We start from the raw sequence: 14,540 nt of genomic DNA, 5'->3' as shown, positions 1-14,540 counted from the left end.
AAGTTCGTTGTGGGCAGGGAACATGCCTGCTTATGGTTATATTGTACTCTCTTAAGTGCTTAGTACAATGTTCTGCACACAGTAAGTGCTTAATCAATTCGATTAAATGAATGAAGGAGTGGAATCCAGTGCAATCCAGGAGGGCCCTCCCCACCCTATGATTCAGTGTAGCCTCAGGATAAAGGGCTCAGGCCTGGGAGTCTAAGGACATGGATTCTAATCCTACAGCTTGTCAGGGAAAGAGTGAATGAAACCTAGACAGAAATCCCAACTTCTCTTTGGCACTTAGCCGCAACCCTTGACAACGGTTCTTGTAATCTAAGGGGGAGAGATTTACAATGGAAGGGAGCCATTGATTCAGTCATATTTATTGAGCACTTACTGTGTGCAGAGCACTGTACTAAGTGCTTGGGAGGGTACTATATAACAGTAAAAAGACACATTCCCTGCTCTCAATGAGCAAACATGGAAAAACAGCAGTTATAAAAGTGGAATGTCAGTCCGAGGAGGAGTCAGGGCACACAGAGTTGGGAAGGAGAGGGGAGGGTCTCATGTAGCTTCCTGAGTCCCGAGGCCTTTCCATCTTTCCCAACAGAGACTCTGTCATTGTCATTACCAACATCGCTCCATCACAAAGCCATCAAGGCCTAGTGGACGGAGCAGGGGCTTGCAAGTCAGAAGGACCTAGGTTTTAATCCCAGCTCAGCCACTTGTCTGCTGTGTGACCTTGGACATGGCACTTAACTACTCTGTATCTCAGTCCCCTAATCTGTAAAATGGCGATTAAGACTGTGAGCTCCCTGGGAGGACAGGGACTGTATTCAACCTAATTAACTTGTATCTACCCCAGCACATAGAACAGTGCCTGGCACACAGTAAGTGCTTAACAAGTACCATGCTTAATTAATTAATTAAACAAGAGGGTTTATCCAAGTTCTGCCCAACCCTCTGGGCTGGGTCTGAAGCAGTGGTGCCCTCCACTGCCTGGAATTCTAACACTTCATTCAAAAATGGAGACAATTTTCTGATGAAATTTATCTTCATCCTGGACTGAGCCACCTTGTACCTCGTTCTCACCGCTGATACAGAAATGAGGGTGAATCTACCCTAACGTGGGGATGACGTCAAGTCTTTCGAATAGGGTTTTGTGATTAAGTGTTCTTCCTCACCTGCCAGAGAAGCGGGGATTGGCCGGCAGCAGAGCGGCCTTGGCATGTGTGAAGAAACAGGTAAACTGACATTCATTCATTCATTCATTCCTATTTATTGAGAGCTTACTGTGTGCAAAGTACTCTATTAACCACTTGGGAGAGTACAATATAACAATAAACAGACACCTTCCCTGACCAGAAGGAACTTACAGTCTACAGGGCATCGGAAATCACCATGGAAAACCAGGGTCGTTTCTTGGACTCTCCTCCTTGATCGCTTACCAGTCATTTGCCTAATGGTGAGTCAAACGTTTTCCTCAGCAAATTCTGAGGTGCAATTTTCTCCTCAGAGATAATGGAAAACCTGTCAGGCAGGAAGACTGCTCTGTGCATTTACCTTCCCAATGCAACTTCTGTTACAAAAAAAAAGACACTAACCTCAACAGGAGGAGCAAATTTGCCATGTAAAAATATGGCATTGAAAAATGAAATTCGACTTTAACACAAGAGCTCTGGGGAGTTTTATCTGCTAGGGTTAGGATGAGGGTGACTGTTGCATTTCAGAGGATAAAATGCAATCAGCCTTTTTTTCTTCGGGAACTGAAAAAGAGTCAGAGATTTCACTACAAATTGCAGGGCCTGAGGCTGAAACACTTGAGATGACAGAAATAATCACTGAGGGTGAAGGTAAATCGTCTGTGCCATTTCCCTTTAATAATAATAATGATGGCATTTGTTAAGCACTTACTATTTGCAAAGCACTGTTCTAAGCGCTGGGAGGGATACAAGTTGATCAGTTTGTCCCACGTGGGGCTCACAGTCTTAATCCCCATTTTACAGATGAGGCAACTGAGGCTCAGGGAAGTTAAGTGACTTGCCCAAGATCACACAGCAGATATGTGGTAGAGCCGGAATTAGAACCCATGACCTCTGACTCCCAAGCCAATGCTCTTTCCACTGAGCCACGCTGCTTCTCTAACATTGGATGCATGATGTGTACATTTCATTTGCTGGGTTTTATACATGCATCTTATTTGCCTTTCAAAAAGAAAATTGATCCCCGTTTCACCCTCTTCAATCACATCATTGATGTGGAGTTGCTGCTTTAGTCTGAGACTGTAAGCTCCTTGTGGGCAGGGATCACGTCTACCAAATCTGTCATACAGTACTTTCTCAATGCTTCTTTCTTATCCTTCTTCACTTCCATTTCCCTGGGTATGAAGAATTTCTAATAACATCCAAAGCTCTTGGGAACACAACTTCATGTTTAGGGTTACTGTATCCACGATGCCCCCTGCCCATACCACAGAATGAGAGTAAGAAACCTGGTCCAAAATCCATATGCAGACTTCACAGTAATAATGATGATGATGAGAATTATAGCTTTTTTTAAAATGGTATTTGTTAAGCACTTCCTATGCGCCAGGCACTGCATTAAGCACTGGGGTAGCCATAAGTTAATCAGGTTGGACACAGTCAGTCTCCATTTTGCAGATGAGGTAACTGAGGTCCAGAGAAGTTAAGCAACTTGCCCAAGGTCACACGGCACACAAGTGACTGAGACAGAATTAGAACCTAGGTTCTTCTGATTCCCAGGCCCATGCTCTATCCTTAGGCCATGCTGCTTTGAGTTTGTTTATTATGGTCAGGGAATGTGTCTCCAAATTCTATTGTATCCTCCCAAGCACTTAGTACAGTGCTCTGCATATTAAAAGCACTCAATAAATACCATTGATTAATTGTTTACAATGTGAAAAGCACTGTACTGAGCTCAGGGGTAGATAAAAGGTAATCAGGTAGGACACGGTACCTCATCTCACTAAGGAATCCACCTAACCAGGAGAGAGAACAGGTGTTGAATTCTTGGATGAGGAAACTACGGCTCAGAGATGTGAAGCGCCTTGCCCCAGGTCACACAGCAGATGAATGGCAGAGCTGGGATCATAACCCAAGTCCTCTGACTCCACAAGGCCACACTCTTTCCATGAGGCCACGCTGATTCCCGGTCTAAAGAGAAAGGGAGAGCTGGGCTCATGCATCCGTTGCGGAAATGAATAGAACATCAGGTGTTACCTTTCCAGCCTCTGCATGGTCATCGCCAGGGTCTTATTCAACTCATCGATCATCCGGCACCCGGAGGGGTGCATGGGGAGGGAGCCGGAGGCTGAGGGGTGGTGATGGCCGAGGCTGCCGTACTGAAGCTGGTGCTGTAACTGGGATGGCAGGACAGTGTGATGATGCTGCTGACTCAAAGGCTGCTGGATACTCTTCGGCTGTGCGTATGAAGCCAGAGAGAGGTCAGGCCCTCCTAATGGCATGCAAATCATGACTTTCTTTGGCGGTAGCGGAGGCGACAGTTTCACAGGCAGACAGGGCAGTTTCACGGGGGCACTGGGATCTACAGAAGGAGAAACAGAAGCAGATGTGAGTGAAGGAGATGGTGCTATCATCGAGCAGGTCAGTGCCCGGAGACACTCAGGTGGAGCGTTTGGGTGGAACAGATTTCTTGGTTTTTATCTCAAGGGCTGTGGAGCGAGAGCTGGAGGAATCGCCTGTCCCCAGATTGGTTTGTAAAGTGAGAGTTGTACTTCTCCAGACAATCACTCAGTGGTTTTGACTGAGCGTTTACTAAGTGCAAAGCGCTGTACTCAGCACTTGGGAAGGTACAATACAACAGAATTAGCAGACACAAAAGTACACAGTTTTCAAAATTAAGTAATCCTGAGTCTTACACAAAACCAGCTATCTCCCCTTTGTGCAGGGTCACTGTGCAGAACTTGCTCCAAAGAGCTCTTGATATCTCTTGCTGAACTACAAGCACCAGGCCAAGCAAAGATAATAATAGTAATAATAATAATAATAATAATAATAATAGCATTTATTAAGTGTTTACTGTGTGCAAAGCACTGTTCTAAGCGCTGGGGAGGTTACAAGGTGATCAGGTTGTCCCACGGGGGGCTCACAGTCTTCATCCCCATTTTACAGATGAGGTAACTGAAGTACAGAGAAGTTAAGTGACTTGCCCAAAGTCACACAGCTGACAAGTGGTGGAGTGGGATTTGAACTCATGACCTCTGACTCCAAAGCCCGTGCACTTTCCACTGAGCTATGCTCCTTCTCTGCCAGCAGCAGGGATGCCAGCAGCCTGGGCATCAGTTGAGGGGAAGGTGCTTTCTCTTCAGGTAAAATACTTGGAAAGTTGCTCATTGCCTACAGATCCAGCAAATCCCAAGGATTGACCCTCAGAATGGAAAGTTGTGGGCTGTGATGGGTCCGGCTTCTAGGTTGGGCCCGCGTGATGAAACTGCCCATCCCTAAGTGGATGAATAGTGTCTTCTGGTGATACCCCTGCCGGGAATTCATTTGCTGCCCTGGGAGGAACTGTCTACCTGCACAGAGGGTCGGGGAGGGACAGGAGGACACGTCCCTGCTTCAAGGTGGAGCAAGCTGACTTTTCTAGCATGAGCACAGATCTGTTTATCCATTTATCCGGTCACATCGTTGTGCTTATTCAAAGTTGGTGGGAGGGGATCCATTTCAAGATCACTCTCACAATGCTCCCCCAAACCACCACCTGCTAGCTTTTCCCCCTCTGTCCATGCCTGAAAGAACAGTTAGGCTCATGACCAGTCTGAACAATAGTGATAATGATGGTGGTATTTGTTTGAACACTTACTATGTGCCAGGCACCGTACTAAACGTTGGCGTAGATACAAGGTAATCAGATTGGACACAGTCCCTTTCCCACATGGGGCTCACAGTCTTAATCCTCATTTTACAGATGAGGTAACTGAAGCACAGAGAAGTTAAGTGATTTGCTCAAGATCACACTTGAGCAGCTTGAGCGCTTAGTACAGTGCACTGAACACAGTAAGCGCTCAATAAATATGATTGAATGAATGGGTGCTCAGGGCCAGATTGCCACTAGCTAGACATTGGTCACTCCTGATTGTAAACTCCTGGGAAGATAGATTCAGTTTCTTGGGGATTTGAATCCACCTCTGGGCCAAGACAGACCCCCACCTCATATAATGGCACTGAATCAGCTTCCTTAATGGGGTGACTAAGTCAGAGCAGATTTTTCTGGGTTCTCCCTGCTTGTACTTGCCCCCTTGGGAAGTGGCCTGGGTCTAGAAATAGGGGTTTAGAGTAAGGGAGGAAATCTTCAACTCCTTGAGCTTGGAGCTTTCTTGGTCTACACATTCTGGGAAGGTATTCTAGATTGTAAACTCACTGTGGACAGGGAACATGCCTGCTAACCTGTGGTATTGTACTCTCCCACGGCTTAGTACAATGCTTTGCACATTCTAAGTACACAATGAATACCACTGACTGATTGATTGAAACCCCTACCCTGTCACGGCCTGCAATGTTCAAGGAACACACAAAAACATTTGTCATATTGTGGCTAGATTATTACATCTTCCTCGCTGATCTCCCTGCCTTCAGCCTTTACCTGCTCCTATCTATACTACACATGGCTGCATAGACGATCTTTTTGAAGCATCACATCTCACATTTCTCCTCTCCTCAAAGGCCTTCCTTGGCTTCTGACCGCCCTCTGCATCAAGCAAAACTCCTCACGACTGGCTTTGAGGCTCTCCATCGACTCTCCTTATCTTATGAATCAGCACTCATCACCTATTAATCTCCAGCTCACTCTCTTCATTCCTCCCAAACAATCCTCCTAGGTCTATCATGCTCTTGACTTCCACTTTTGTCCCCTTGCTACCAGCCTGGAACTCTCTTCACAAACTAATCTGACAGACCATATCTCTCCCTGGGTTCAAAGCCCTCCTCCAATTCCTCCTCCTCCAAAGAGTATTCCCTGATTAATTTCCAACATCAACCCATCAACCATCTCTAGCAGGTAAATATTTACCTTTTTTAACCTTCTTCAGTAGTTTATATATATGTATACACACACACACATACACATATGTATATATATATATATATAAATAAATTGACTGATATACATATAAGCATGTATAAATTGACTGATAAACATTGCATCCTAATTCCATTTGCATCCCGCAATATTGGATGCAATATTATACATCCTACAATATTATATATTTATCAGTCAACCAACTTATTCAGATTAACTTGCTTGTAAATATTTTATGTCTGCCTCCCCCTTTAGAGCGTAAACTCCTTGTGGGCAGGGGGCATCTCCTATTTCTGTTGTACTTTCACAAGTACTTACTGCAATGAATTGCATCTGTGGGCTGCTCAATAAATATTTTACTACTTCTAAGGCACTGTTCATCCTCTCTCTGGCTTCTGCAAAAAGGGCCCTCATTTATAAGCCACTGGCTATTGAAATACCCTTTAGGGCAAGTCACAAAATCTGTTGACCTGTGGGCCCACAGGGAGACCATCAGCTGGTGATTGCAACTGCCATGACTCTGTGACTGAGGGGAAGGACAGGGAGACTAGAATTCCTGCTGATGGGGAAGTCTCTGGGTCTCTTTGCAGAAGGTCAGGTTAGTCCAACCTGAAAACGGGAAGGTCCAAACACCAAGGCCAACCAAATTGCCCTCAGCCATCAGAAACTGGGGGTGCTGAGTGAGATTTTCCCACGAAGCTTTGGTGTTTGGAGTCGAGAAGCAGAATGGCCTAATGGATAGACCATGGGCCTGGGAGTCAGAAGGACCTGGGTTCTAATCCCTGCTCTGCCACTTGTTTACTGTGAGACCTTGGATAAGTCACTTCACTTCTCTGTGCCTTAACTACCTCATCTGTAAAGTGGACATTAAAACTGTGAGCCCCACGTGAAGACGTGGACTGTGCCCAACCTGATTAGCTTGTATCTACCCCAGTACTTAGTAGAGTTCCTGCCACATAATAAGTGCTTAACAAATACTAAAAAAGAAAAATCAGACCCTGCTCGTCCCCTCCAGCCACCATGGTGAAATCAAGACAAGTTCCAAGTTTCAACCTTGGCCCTAGAGTCCTGAAAGGAGAGTACTAGGCAAAAATAATGTCAGGACAGATCAGGGGTTGGTTATGGATTCCAAACTAAAATGCCAAGCTCCTATTGGGGCGGCTGATTACAGAAACATAAACTGTGTCACTGCTTTATGTAGATGGATGAGCCTTTGCTAGATATATTGAGACTGTGAAGCATATCAATAAAAATGTCCATGTTGATGGGCGGGGGGAAATCAACAATTTCACAACTAGGAAACAAAAAAGGCCAAATGGAAATGACCCATTTCCCAGGACTTTCATAGCCTCCGAGGGTTCTATTTCTTGGCTCTATTTCACAACTTCAGAAAGTGGAAGAAAAACTACTTTTACAGCCTCTTCAATAAATAATATTGTAGGATGCAAATGGAATTAGGATGAATGAAAATGACTTGTGGCCCCCACACCCTCTCTCTCATTCTCTCTTTCTCCTTTCACCTCTAAAATTGGAGTTTTTCTTTGCCACTCGGCTTTGAAGCTCATTTATATCTGTTTATGTCTTGAAAGCGCTTCCCCAGCAGTGGTAGCATTGGGGCGTAAAAGCCAAATGCTTTGAGATTATTTATGAGCTATTCTTCAAAGATTATTTATAAAATTCTTCTGCGGACTTTCTCTTAGTCATTTCTCATGATTTCCTAGGTCATCATTTCTTCTTTTATTACACACATGAAGATAATATGGAAAGCAAGAAATGACTTGGACAAGATTATGCAGGAGGCCCTGCTACAAATGGATTTAAAATTGATGTGAGAACCCAGCAAACATGTTATTTAAACAGATTCTTCCAGGTGTCCGAGCCCTCCATCTACACCTCGGGGTGGTTTGGTCTGGTTTGAGTCCCATTATCTACAGGGAGGAGGTAAGAATCCAGTGCCAGTTGGAAGTAATCAATCAATCGATCATATTTATGGAGCACTTACTGCTTGCACAGCAAAGGACATTTGTGTGTGTTTATAGAAGTTTTTACTCTGGCAAATCTAAGGAAATTTTTCAGTGAGACAATCCTCAGGGCAGAAGTCATCTGTCAGGTAAATGCACAGTTGCGAATACTAGGAATAATTTTGTAACCTGCAATCAACAAAGTTTGGATACCATATTATGAGTCAACAGCTCCCCAAAAATAAACAAACAGCCTTGGCTGGTTCTCAAGATCGGAAGCATTATTTTGGGGATTCGTATCAGTTTCCTTTACCTGCTGAAATGATCATTTCTAATTGGGGGTGGGGTGGGGTGGGGTGTGTGTGTGTGTGTGTGTGTGTGTGTGTGTGTGTGTGTGTGTGTGTGTGTGTGTGTGTGTGTGTGTGTGTGTGTGTGTGTGTGTGTGTGTGTGTGTGTGTGTGTGTGTGTGTGTGTGTGTGTGTGTGTGTGTGTGTGTGTGTGTGTGTGTGTGTGTGTGTGTGTGTGTGTGTGTGTGTGTGTGTGTGTGTGTGTGTGTGTGTGTGTGTGTGTGTGTATAAAAGACATTATTCAATTTGGGAAGTGAATCTCCAGAATCCTGGCAGGTTATGATTCAGATGTCCTCATTCTGGGTATGAGGGAAAAGGGAATCCTGGAGGAACCCCTAATTGGAAAGTCACACCATGGAGCCCAGGTGCTGTGCATCCTACACAGCCCACACATTTAAGCAGATTGGCTCGAGTGTACTATGATGCATTTCTGTGGGCCCTTACAATTGGTGAGCCCCAGCGGGCTGATGCAGAAGGCTCAGGAGGGACTAGATGGTGGTCCTGGGGCCGGCTAGCTACCAGCTGTCCAGGCAGCCACTGCCCATCTGGGCAGGCAAATGCAGGCCTGCTGCCTTCTGATATTCCTGGTGTGGCATTCTTTATCAGTACCCAGGCAGGATCCCAGTCATGCAAGGGTCTGTTTAACCACACACATATCCATGGAGGACCTCAACGTCATTGCCCTAACCAACATTGAAGGACAGCATTAGAAAAAGCTATATGAACTCCATTAGAGAGAGGGTGAGTGTTTTTGGGTTGGGGGGAGAGGGGAGAGAGAGAGAGAGAGAGAGAGAGAGAGAGAGAGAGAGAGAGAGAGAGAGAGAGAGAGAGAGAGAGAGAGAGAGAGAGAGAGAGAGAGAGAGAGAGAGTGTGTGTGTGTGTCCGTCCTGAGAGCACCAGCAACTACATAAAGTTGTGCTGGGTACTGGACTTCACCTTGAAATATGAGACTTGAGATTTTTCAACTTTATTGCTACTACAAATACTAATAATAATTGTGGTATCTGGCCTGGAATACCCTCCCTCCTATCTGGCAGACAATTACTCTACCCCATCTTTAAAGCCTCACTGAAGGCACATCTCCTCCAAGAGGCCTTCCCTGACCAAGCCCTTCTTTCCTCTTCTCCCATTCCCAGCACTTATGTCCATATCCGTAAAGTATTTATTCATACTAATGTCTGTCTCCCTATCTAGATTGCAAGCCCTTTGTAGGCAGGGAATATGTTTATTTTACTCTTCCAAGTGCTTAGTACAATGCTCTGCATACAGTAAGCTCTTAATAAATACAACTGACTGGCTGGTATTTGTTAAGCTCTTATTCTGTACCAAGCACTGGGTAAGATAACACATAATTAGATCAGACACAATCTCTGTTCCACATGGTCTCATCCCCGGGTATGTGAGAGGCAGAGGGAGACTAGGAAGGAAAAGGGAATAATAAAAGCAGAGTTTCTCCACCCCTTGAATCAAGAGCAATGGAATATTTGTCAAGAGAAAGATCTTGGAGTGTTTTAGCTTCCACAGCAGAATGCAAATGAAAACAAGGCTCAGAGTTATTCTGTCGTTTCATTAGCCAAGTTCTGAAAGATCTCATTCCAGGATTCTATTTTGGTTTTCTTTGAGAAATCCATGGGACCATTTTCCACCCTCAATCTCCATTAGCTGTTCCTGCTGTTTCTTAATTGGTTCTTCGCTCCCTTTTCACAAGTTTCCGTCACACAAACAGGTGAGGAGAATGCACCAAAAACCAGTTAAGTCTCCATTTAGAGTTTCACAATTCTTGTTTGATGAATTCCTTTATATCCGGCCAGCAGATGTCTCTGGAGTAATTACTACCAAAATAGGGTTAAGGTAGCTGCCTCATGGTAATGCTGATTCATTATGACTGATTGCTCAGTTACACAGACTATGAAAGTCTAATTAAGTGCAAAGCCAGAAGGCGTAGACATGAAGACATAATAATAATAATAATGTTGGCATTTATTAAGCGCTTACTATGTGCAAAGCTCTGTTTTAAGCACTGGGGAGGTTACAAGGTGATCAGGTTGTCCCACGGGGGCCTCACATTCTTAATCCCCATTTTACAGAAGAGGTAACTGAGGCACAGAGAAGTGAAGTGACTTGCCCAAAGTCACACAGCTGACAATTGGCGGACCCAGAATTTGAACCCATGACTTATGACTCCAAAGCCCCTGCTCTTTCCACTGAGCCATGCTGCTTCTCTCTTTCCGTCATGTCCCTTTACCCCAAGATCCTGGCCCCCTAAAAGCAGCAGAACAAAGTAGTTACCCTAAAACTTCTGGTTCATTAAGGTAGACTAAGTGGCAGAGAGGTTTTCAGATGTTTACCCAAAATTAATCGCAAACTATACATTCAAACGGTGACCTGTGCCTAATGTATAAATATCCTCTTTCAAACACAGGAACCAATAACAACTTGTGGTATGTGTAAAGTGCTATGAGCAAAACACCATGCTAAGAGCTAGAATAAATGCAATCAGATCAGACACAGGCCCTACTGCATATGGGGCTCACAGGCGAAGGGGGAGGGAGAAAAGCTATTTAATCTCTATTTTACAAGTGAAGAAACTGAGGTACAGAGACATTAAGTGGATTTGTCCAAGGTCACACAAGGCCAGATTACAAGCCAGGTCTCATGACTTCAGTCCTGTGCTCTTTCCACTAGACCATGCTGCTTCTGGATGGAAGAAGTCAAGATGCAAGGTGTGAGCCCAAGCGTAGAATTGTGGGTCTAACATAGACACTGATGTGATGGAGTCTCCCATGGGGAATCTATCAATAGTATTTATTGAGCTCTTACTGTGTGGAGAACACAGTCCTGAGCATTTGGGAGGCTACAATATAACAGAGTTGAGACTCATTCCCTAACCACAGTGAGTTTACCGTCTAACGGGGGAATGCCAGGTGTGTCTTGGTCCTAAGATTTCAGGACCGAGAATCTGCGTGGAGGAATTGATCCTAACACTATACTTGGTGCGGTGTCATTCACGCTTTGTTGTTCTCGCCATTTGTGTTCCTGCTGGGGCAAAGAGTTAAACCAGTAGGCAGGGAGGTGTGAAGCCCATATAGAAGAGCCCACAAAAGTTTTCTACATGCCAGAACCATTTATGGCCAAAGTGACAAGGCAGAAAGCAGCGTGGCCTAGGGGATAGAGCATAGGCCTGGCAGTCTGAAGAACCTAGGTTTCAAATTCTGTCTCAGTCACTAGTCTGCTGTGTGACCGTGGGCAAATCACTTAATTTCCCTCTGCCTCAGTTACCTTATCTCTAGAAGGGGGATTAAGACTGTGGGCCCTATGTGGGACATGGACTGTGTCCAAAGGTGTATCTATCCCAGCACTTAGTATAGTGCTTGCCACATAGTAAGAGCTTAACAAATACCATTAAAAAAACAACAAAAAAACGTAGTACCATGCCATACTCTCAGTGCAAAGAGCATGGGTTTGAGAGTCAGGGGTCATGGGTTCGAATTCCTGCTCCACCATTTGTCAGCTGTGTGACCTTGGGCAAGCCACTTAACTTCTCTGGGCCTCAGTTACCCCATCTGTAAAATGGGGATTAAGACTGTGATCCCCACGTGGGACAACCTGATCACCTTGTATCCCCCCCAGTGCTTAGAGCAGTGCTTCACACATAGTTAGTGCTTAACAAATACCATCATTGTTATTATTATACCTTGACCCAACACTCAATTGCCTTGGTAACTTTGCTGCCCATATTAGCCTGCTGTAGTTCAGGATTCCCATCGGGACTGTCTGCCATATGGCTGCCTTAGGTGATTCCTTGGTCACAAACCTTCACCACGGATGGCGTAACCCCAGGATGCAGGACTGGGACTAGAATCAAGATTTCCTGGTTCCCAGATCTACCAGCTACTGATCTGGATCTGCTCTGGATCAACAGAGGGTCTCAGTTGCCAAAGTGAGTGCTTGAAAAACGTCAAACTTTAGAAAGGGTGGCCTCATTTGGCCTGGTGCACAGAAATCTGCTGAGGAAATTAGAAGACACCGATTTTAACTCCTCCTAATTGGTGACATAGATCTGACCTTGGGTATTTTCTATGACTCAGGCTCCTCTCTGGTAAACCCTCTTCACCCTGGCCTGCCAACAATCCCCCTTTCATCATCATCACCATCATCATCAATTGTATATATTGAGTGCTTACTGTGTGCAGAGCACTGTACTAAGCGCTTGGGAAGTACAAGTTGGGAACATATAGAGACAGTCCCTACCCAACAGTGGGCTCACAGTCTAAAAGAGGGAGACAGAGAACAAAACCAAACATACTAACAAAATAAGATAAATAGAATAGATATGTAAAAGCAAGATAAATAAATAAACAGAGTAACAAATATGTACAAACATATATACATATATACAGGTGCTGTGGGGAAGGGAAGGAGGTAAGATGGGGGATGGAGACAGGGACAAGGGGGAGAGGAAGGAAGGGGCTCAGTCTGGGAAGGCCTCCAGGAGGAGGTGAGCTCTCAGTAGGGCCTTGAAGGGAGGAAGAGAGCTAGCTTGGCGGATGGGCAAAGGGAGGGCATTCCAGGCCCGGGGGATGATGTGGGCCGGGGGTCGATGGTGAGACAGGCGAGACCGAGGCACGGTGAGGATATTGGCGGCAGAGGAGTGGAGGGTGCGGGGTGGGCTGTAGGAGGAGAGAAGGGAGGTGAGGTAGGAGGGGGAGAGGTGATGGACAGCCTTGAAGCCGAGAGTGAGGAGTTTCTGCCTGATGCGCAGATTGATTGGTAGCCACTGGAGATTTTTGAGGAGAGGAGTAACATGCCCAGAGCATTTCTGGACAAAGACAATCCGGGCAGCAGCATGAAGTATGGATTGAAGTGGGGAGAGACACGAGGATGAGAGATCAGAGAGAAGGCTGATGCAGTAGTCCAGATGGGATAGGATGAGAGCTTGAACGAGAAGGGTAGCGCTGTGGATGGAGAGGAAAGGGAGGATCTTGGCAATGTTGCAGAGCTGAGGCTGGCAGGTTTTGGTGACGGCTTGGATGTGAGGGGTGAATGAGAGAGCAGAGTCGAGGATGACACGAAGGTTGCGGGCTTGTGAGATGGGAAGGATGGTAGTGCCATCAACAGAGATGGGAAAGTCAGGGAGGGGGCAGGGTTTGGGAGGGAAGACAAGGAGTTCAGTCTTGGACATGTTGAGTTTTAGGTGGTGGGCAGACATCCAGATGGAGATGTCCTGAAGGCAGGAGGAGATGTGAGCCTGGAGAGAGGGGGAGAGAGCAGGGGCAGAGATATAGATCTGGGTGTCCTCAGCATAGAGATGATAGTTGAAGCCGTGGGAGCGAATGAGGTCACCAAGGGAGTGCGTGTAGATCGAGAACAGAAGGAGACCAAGCACTGAACCTTGGAGAACCCCCACAGTAAGGGGATGGGAGGGGGAGGAGGAGCCTGCAAAAGAGACTGAGAATGAACGACCGGAGAGATAAGAGGATACACCAACTCGGTAATCCCTCTCTCTGATCATAACCTTCTCACCCGCCTCCTCACTCACACTCCTTTCCCCTGTAAATCCGTATTACTCCCTCACAGAGATCTCCGCTCTCTGGACCCCACCCATCTTTCGGAGCGCCTCACACCCCACCTCGCCGCCCTCTCCTCTCTACCCAGTCTTGATGATCAGATTACTGCTCTCAACTCTACCCTTTCTACTCAGCTAGACTCACTCGCTCCCCTTTCCCTTCGCCGCTCTCACACCACTAACCCACAGCCCTGGATCACTGTCACTGTCCGCCTCCTTCGCTCTTATGCTCGACCTGCCGAACGCTGCTGGCGAAAGTCTAAACACCATGCCAACCTCGTTCACTTCAAGTTTATCATTTCCTGCCTTAACTCAGCCCTCTCTTCTGCCAGACAAAACTATTTCTCCTCCCTTATTGACACCCATGCCCATCACCCCCGCCAGCTCTTCCATACATTCAACTCCCTTCTCAGGCCCCCGGTTCCTCCCCCTCCTCCTTCCCTCACCCCCAGCGATCTGGCCTCCTACTTCATTAACAAAATTAAATCCATCAGGTCCGACCTCCCCAAAGTCTCTTCCCCCCTTTCTCCATCCCCCCCGGCTGTCAACACTCTCTGCTACTCTCCCATCCTTCCCAGAGGTATCCTCAGAGGAACTCTCCTCCGTCCTCTCAAGTGCTACTCC

At 46.1% G+C, this 14,540-nt stretch overlaps 1 protein-coding gene across 4 annotated transcripts in view; it reads right to left on the bottom strand.

Moving 5' to 3' along the window:
• PHACTR1 (phosphatase and actin regulator 1) overlaps window positions 1-14,540 on the bottom strand; it is a 320,885-nt gene that overhangs the window by 42,497 nt on the left and 263,848 nt on the right. For all 4 annotated transcript variants that reach the window (XM_038768071.1, XM_038768074.1, XM_038768072.1 and 1 more), the window contains one exon: window positions 3,225-3,549. In XM_038768071.1, the coding sequence (XP_038623999.1) occupies window positions 3,225-3,549 (325 nt within the window). The remainder of the gene's footprint in view (window positions 1-3,224; window positions 3,550-14,540) is intronic.

Source organism: Tachyglossus aculeatus, chromosome Y2 (genome assembly GCF_015852505.1).
Source record: "Tachyglossus aculeatus isolate mTacAcu1 chromosome Y2, mTacAcu1.pri, whole genome shotgun sequence".
Classification (NCBI taxonomy): Eukaryota; Metazoa; Chordata; class Mammalia; order Monotremata; family Tachyglossidae; genus Tachyglossus; species Tachyglossus aculeatus.
The sequence above is the reverse complement of the archived record's forward strand: the minus strand, read 5'-3'. Positions and strand labels throughout refer to the sequence as shown.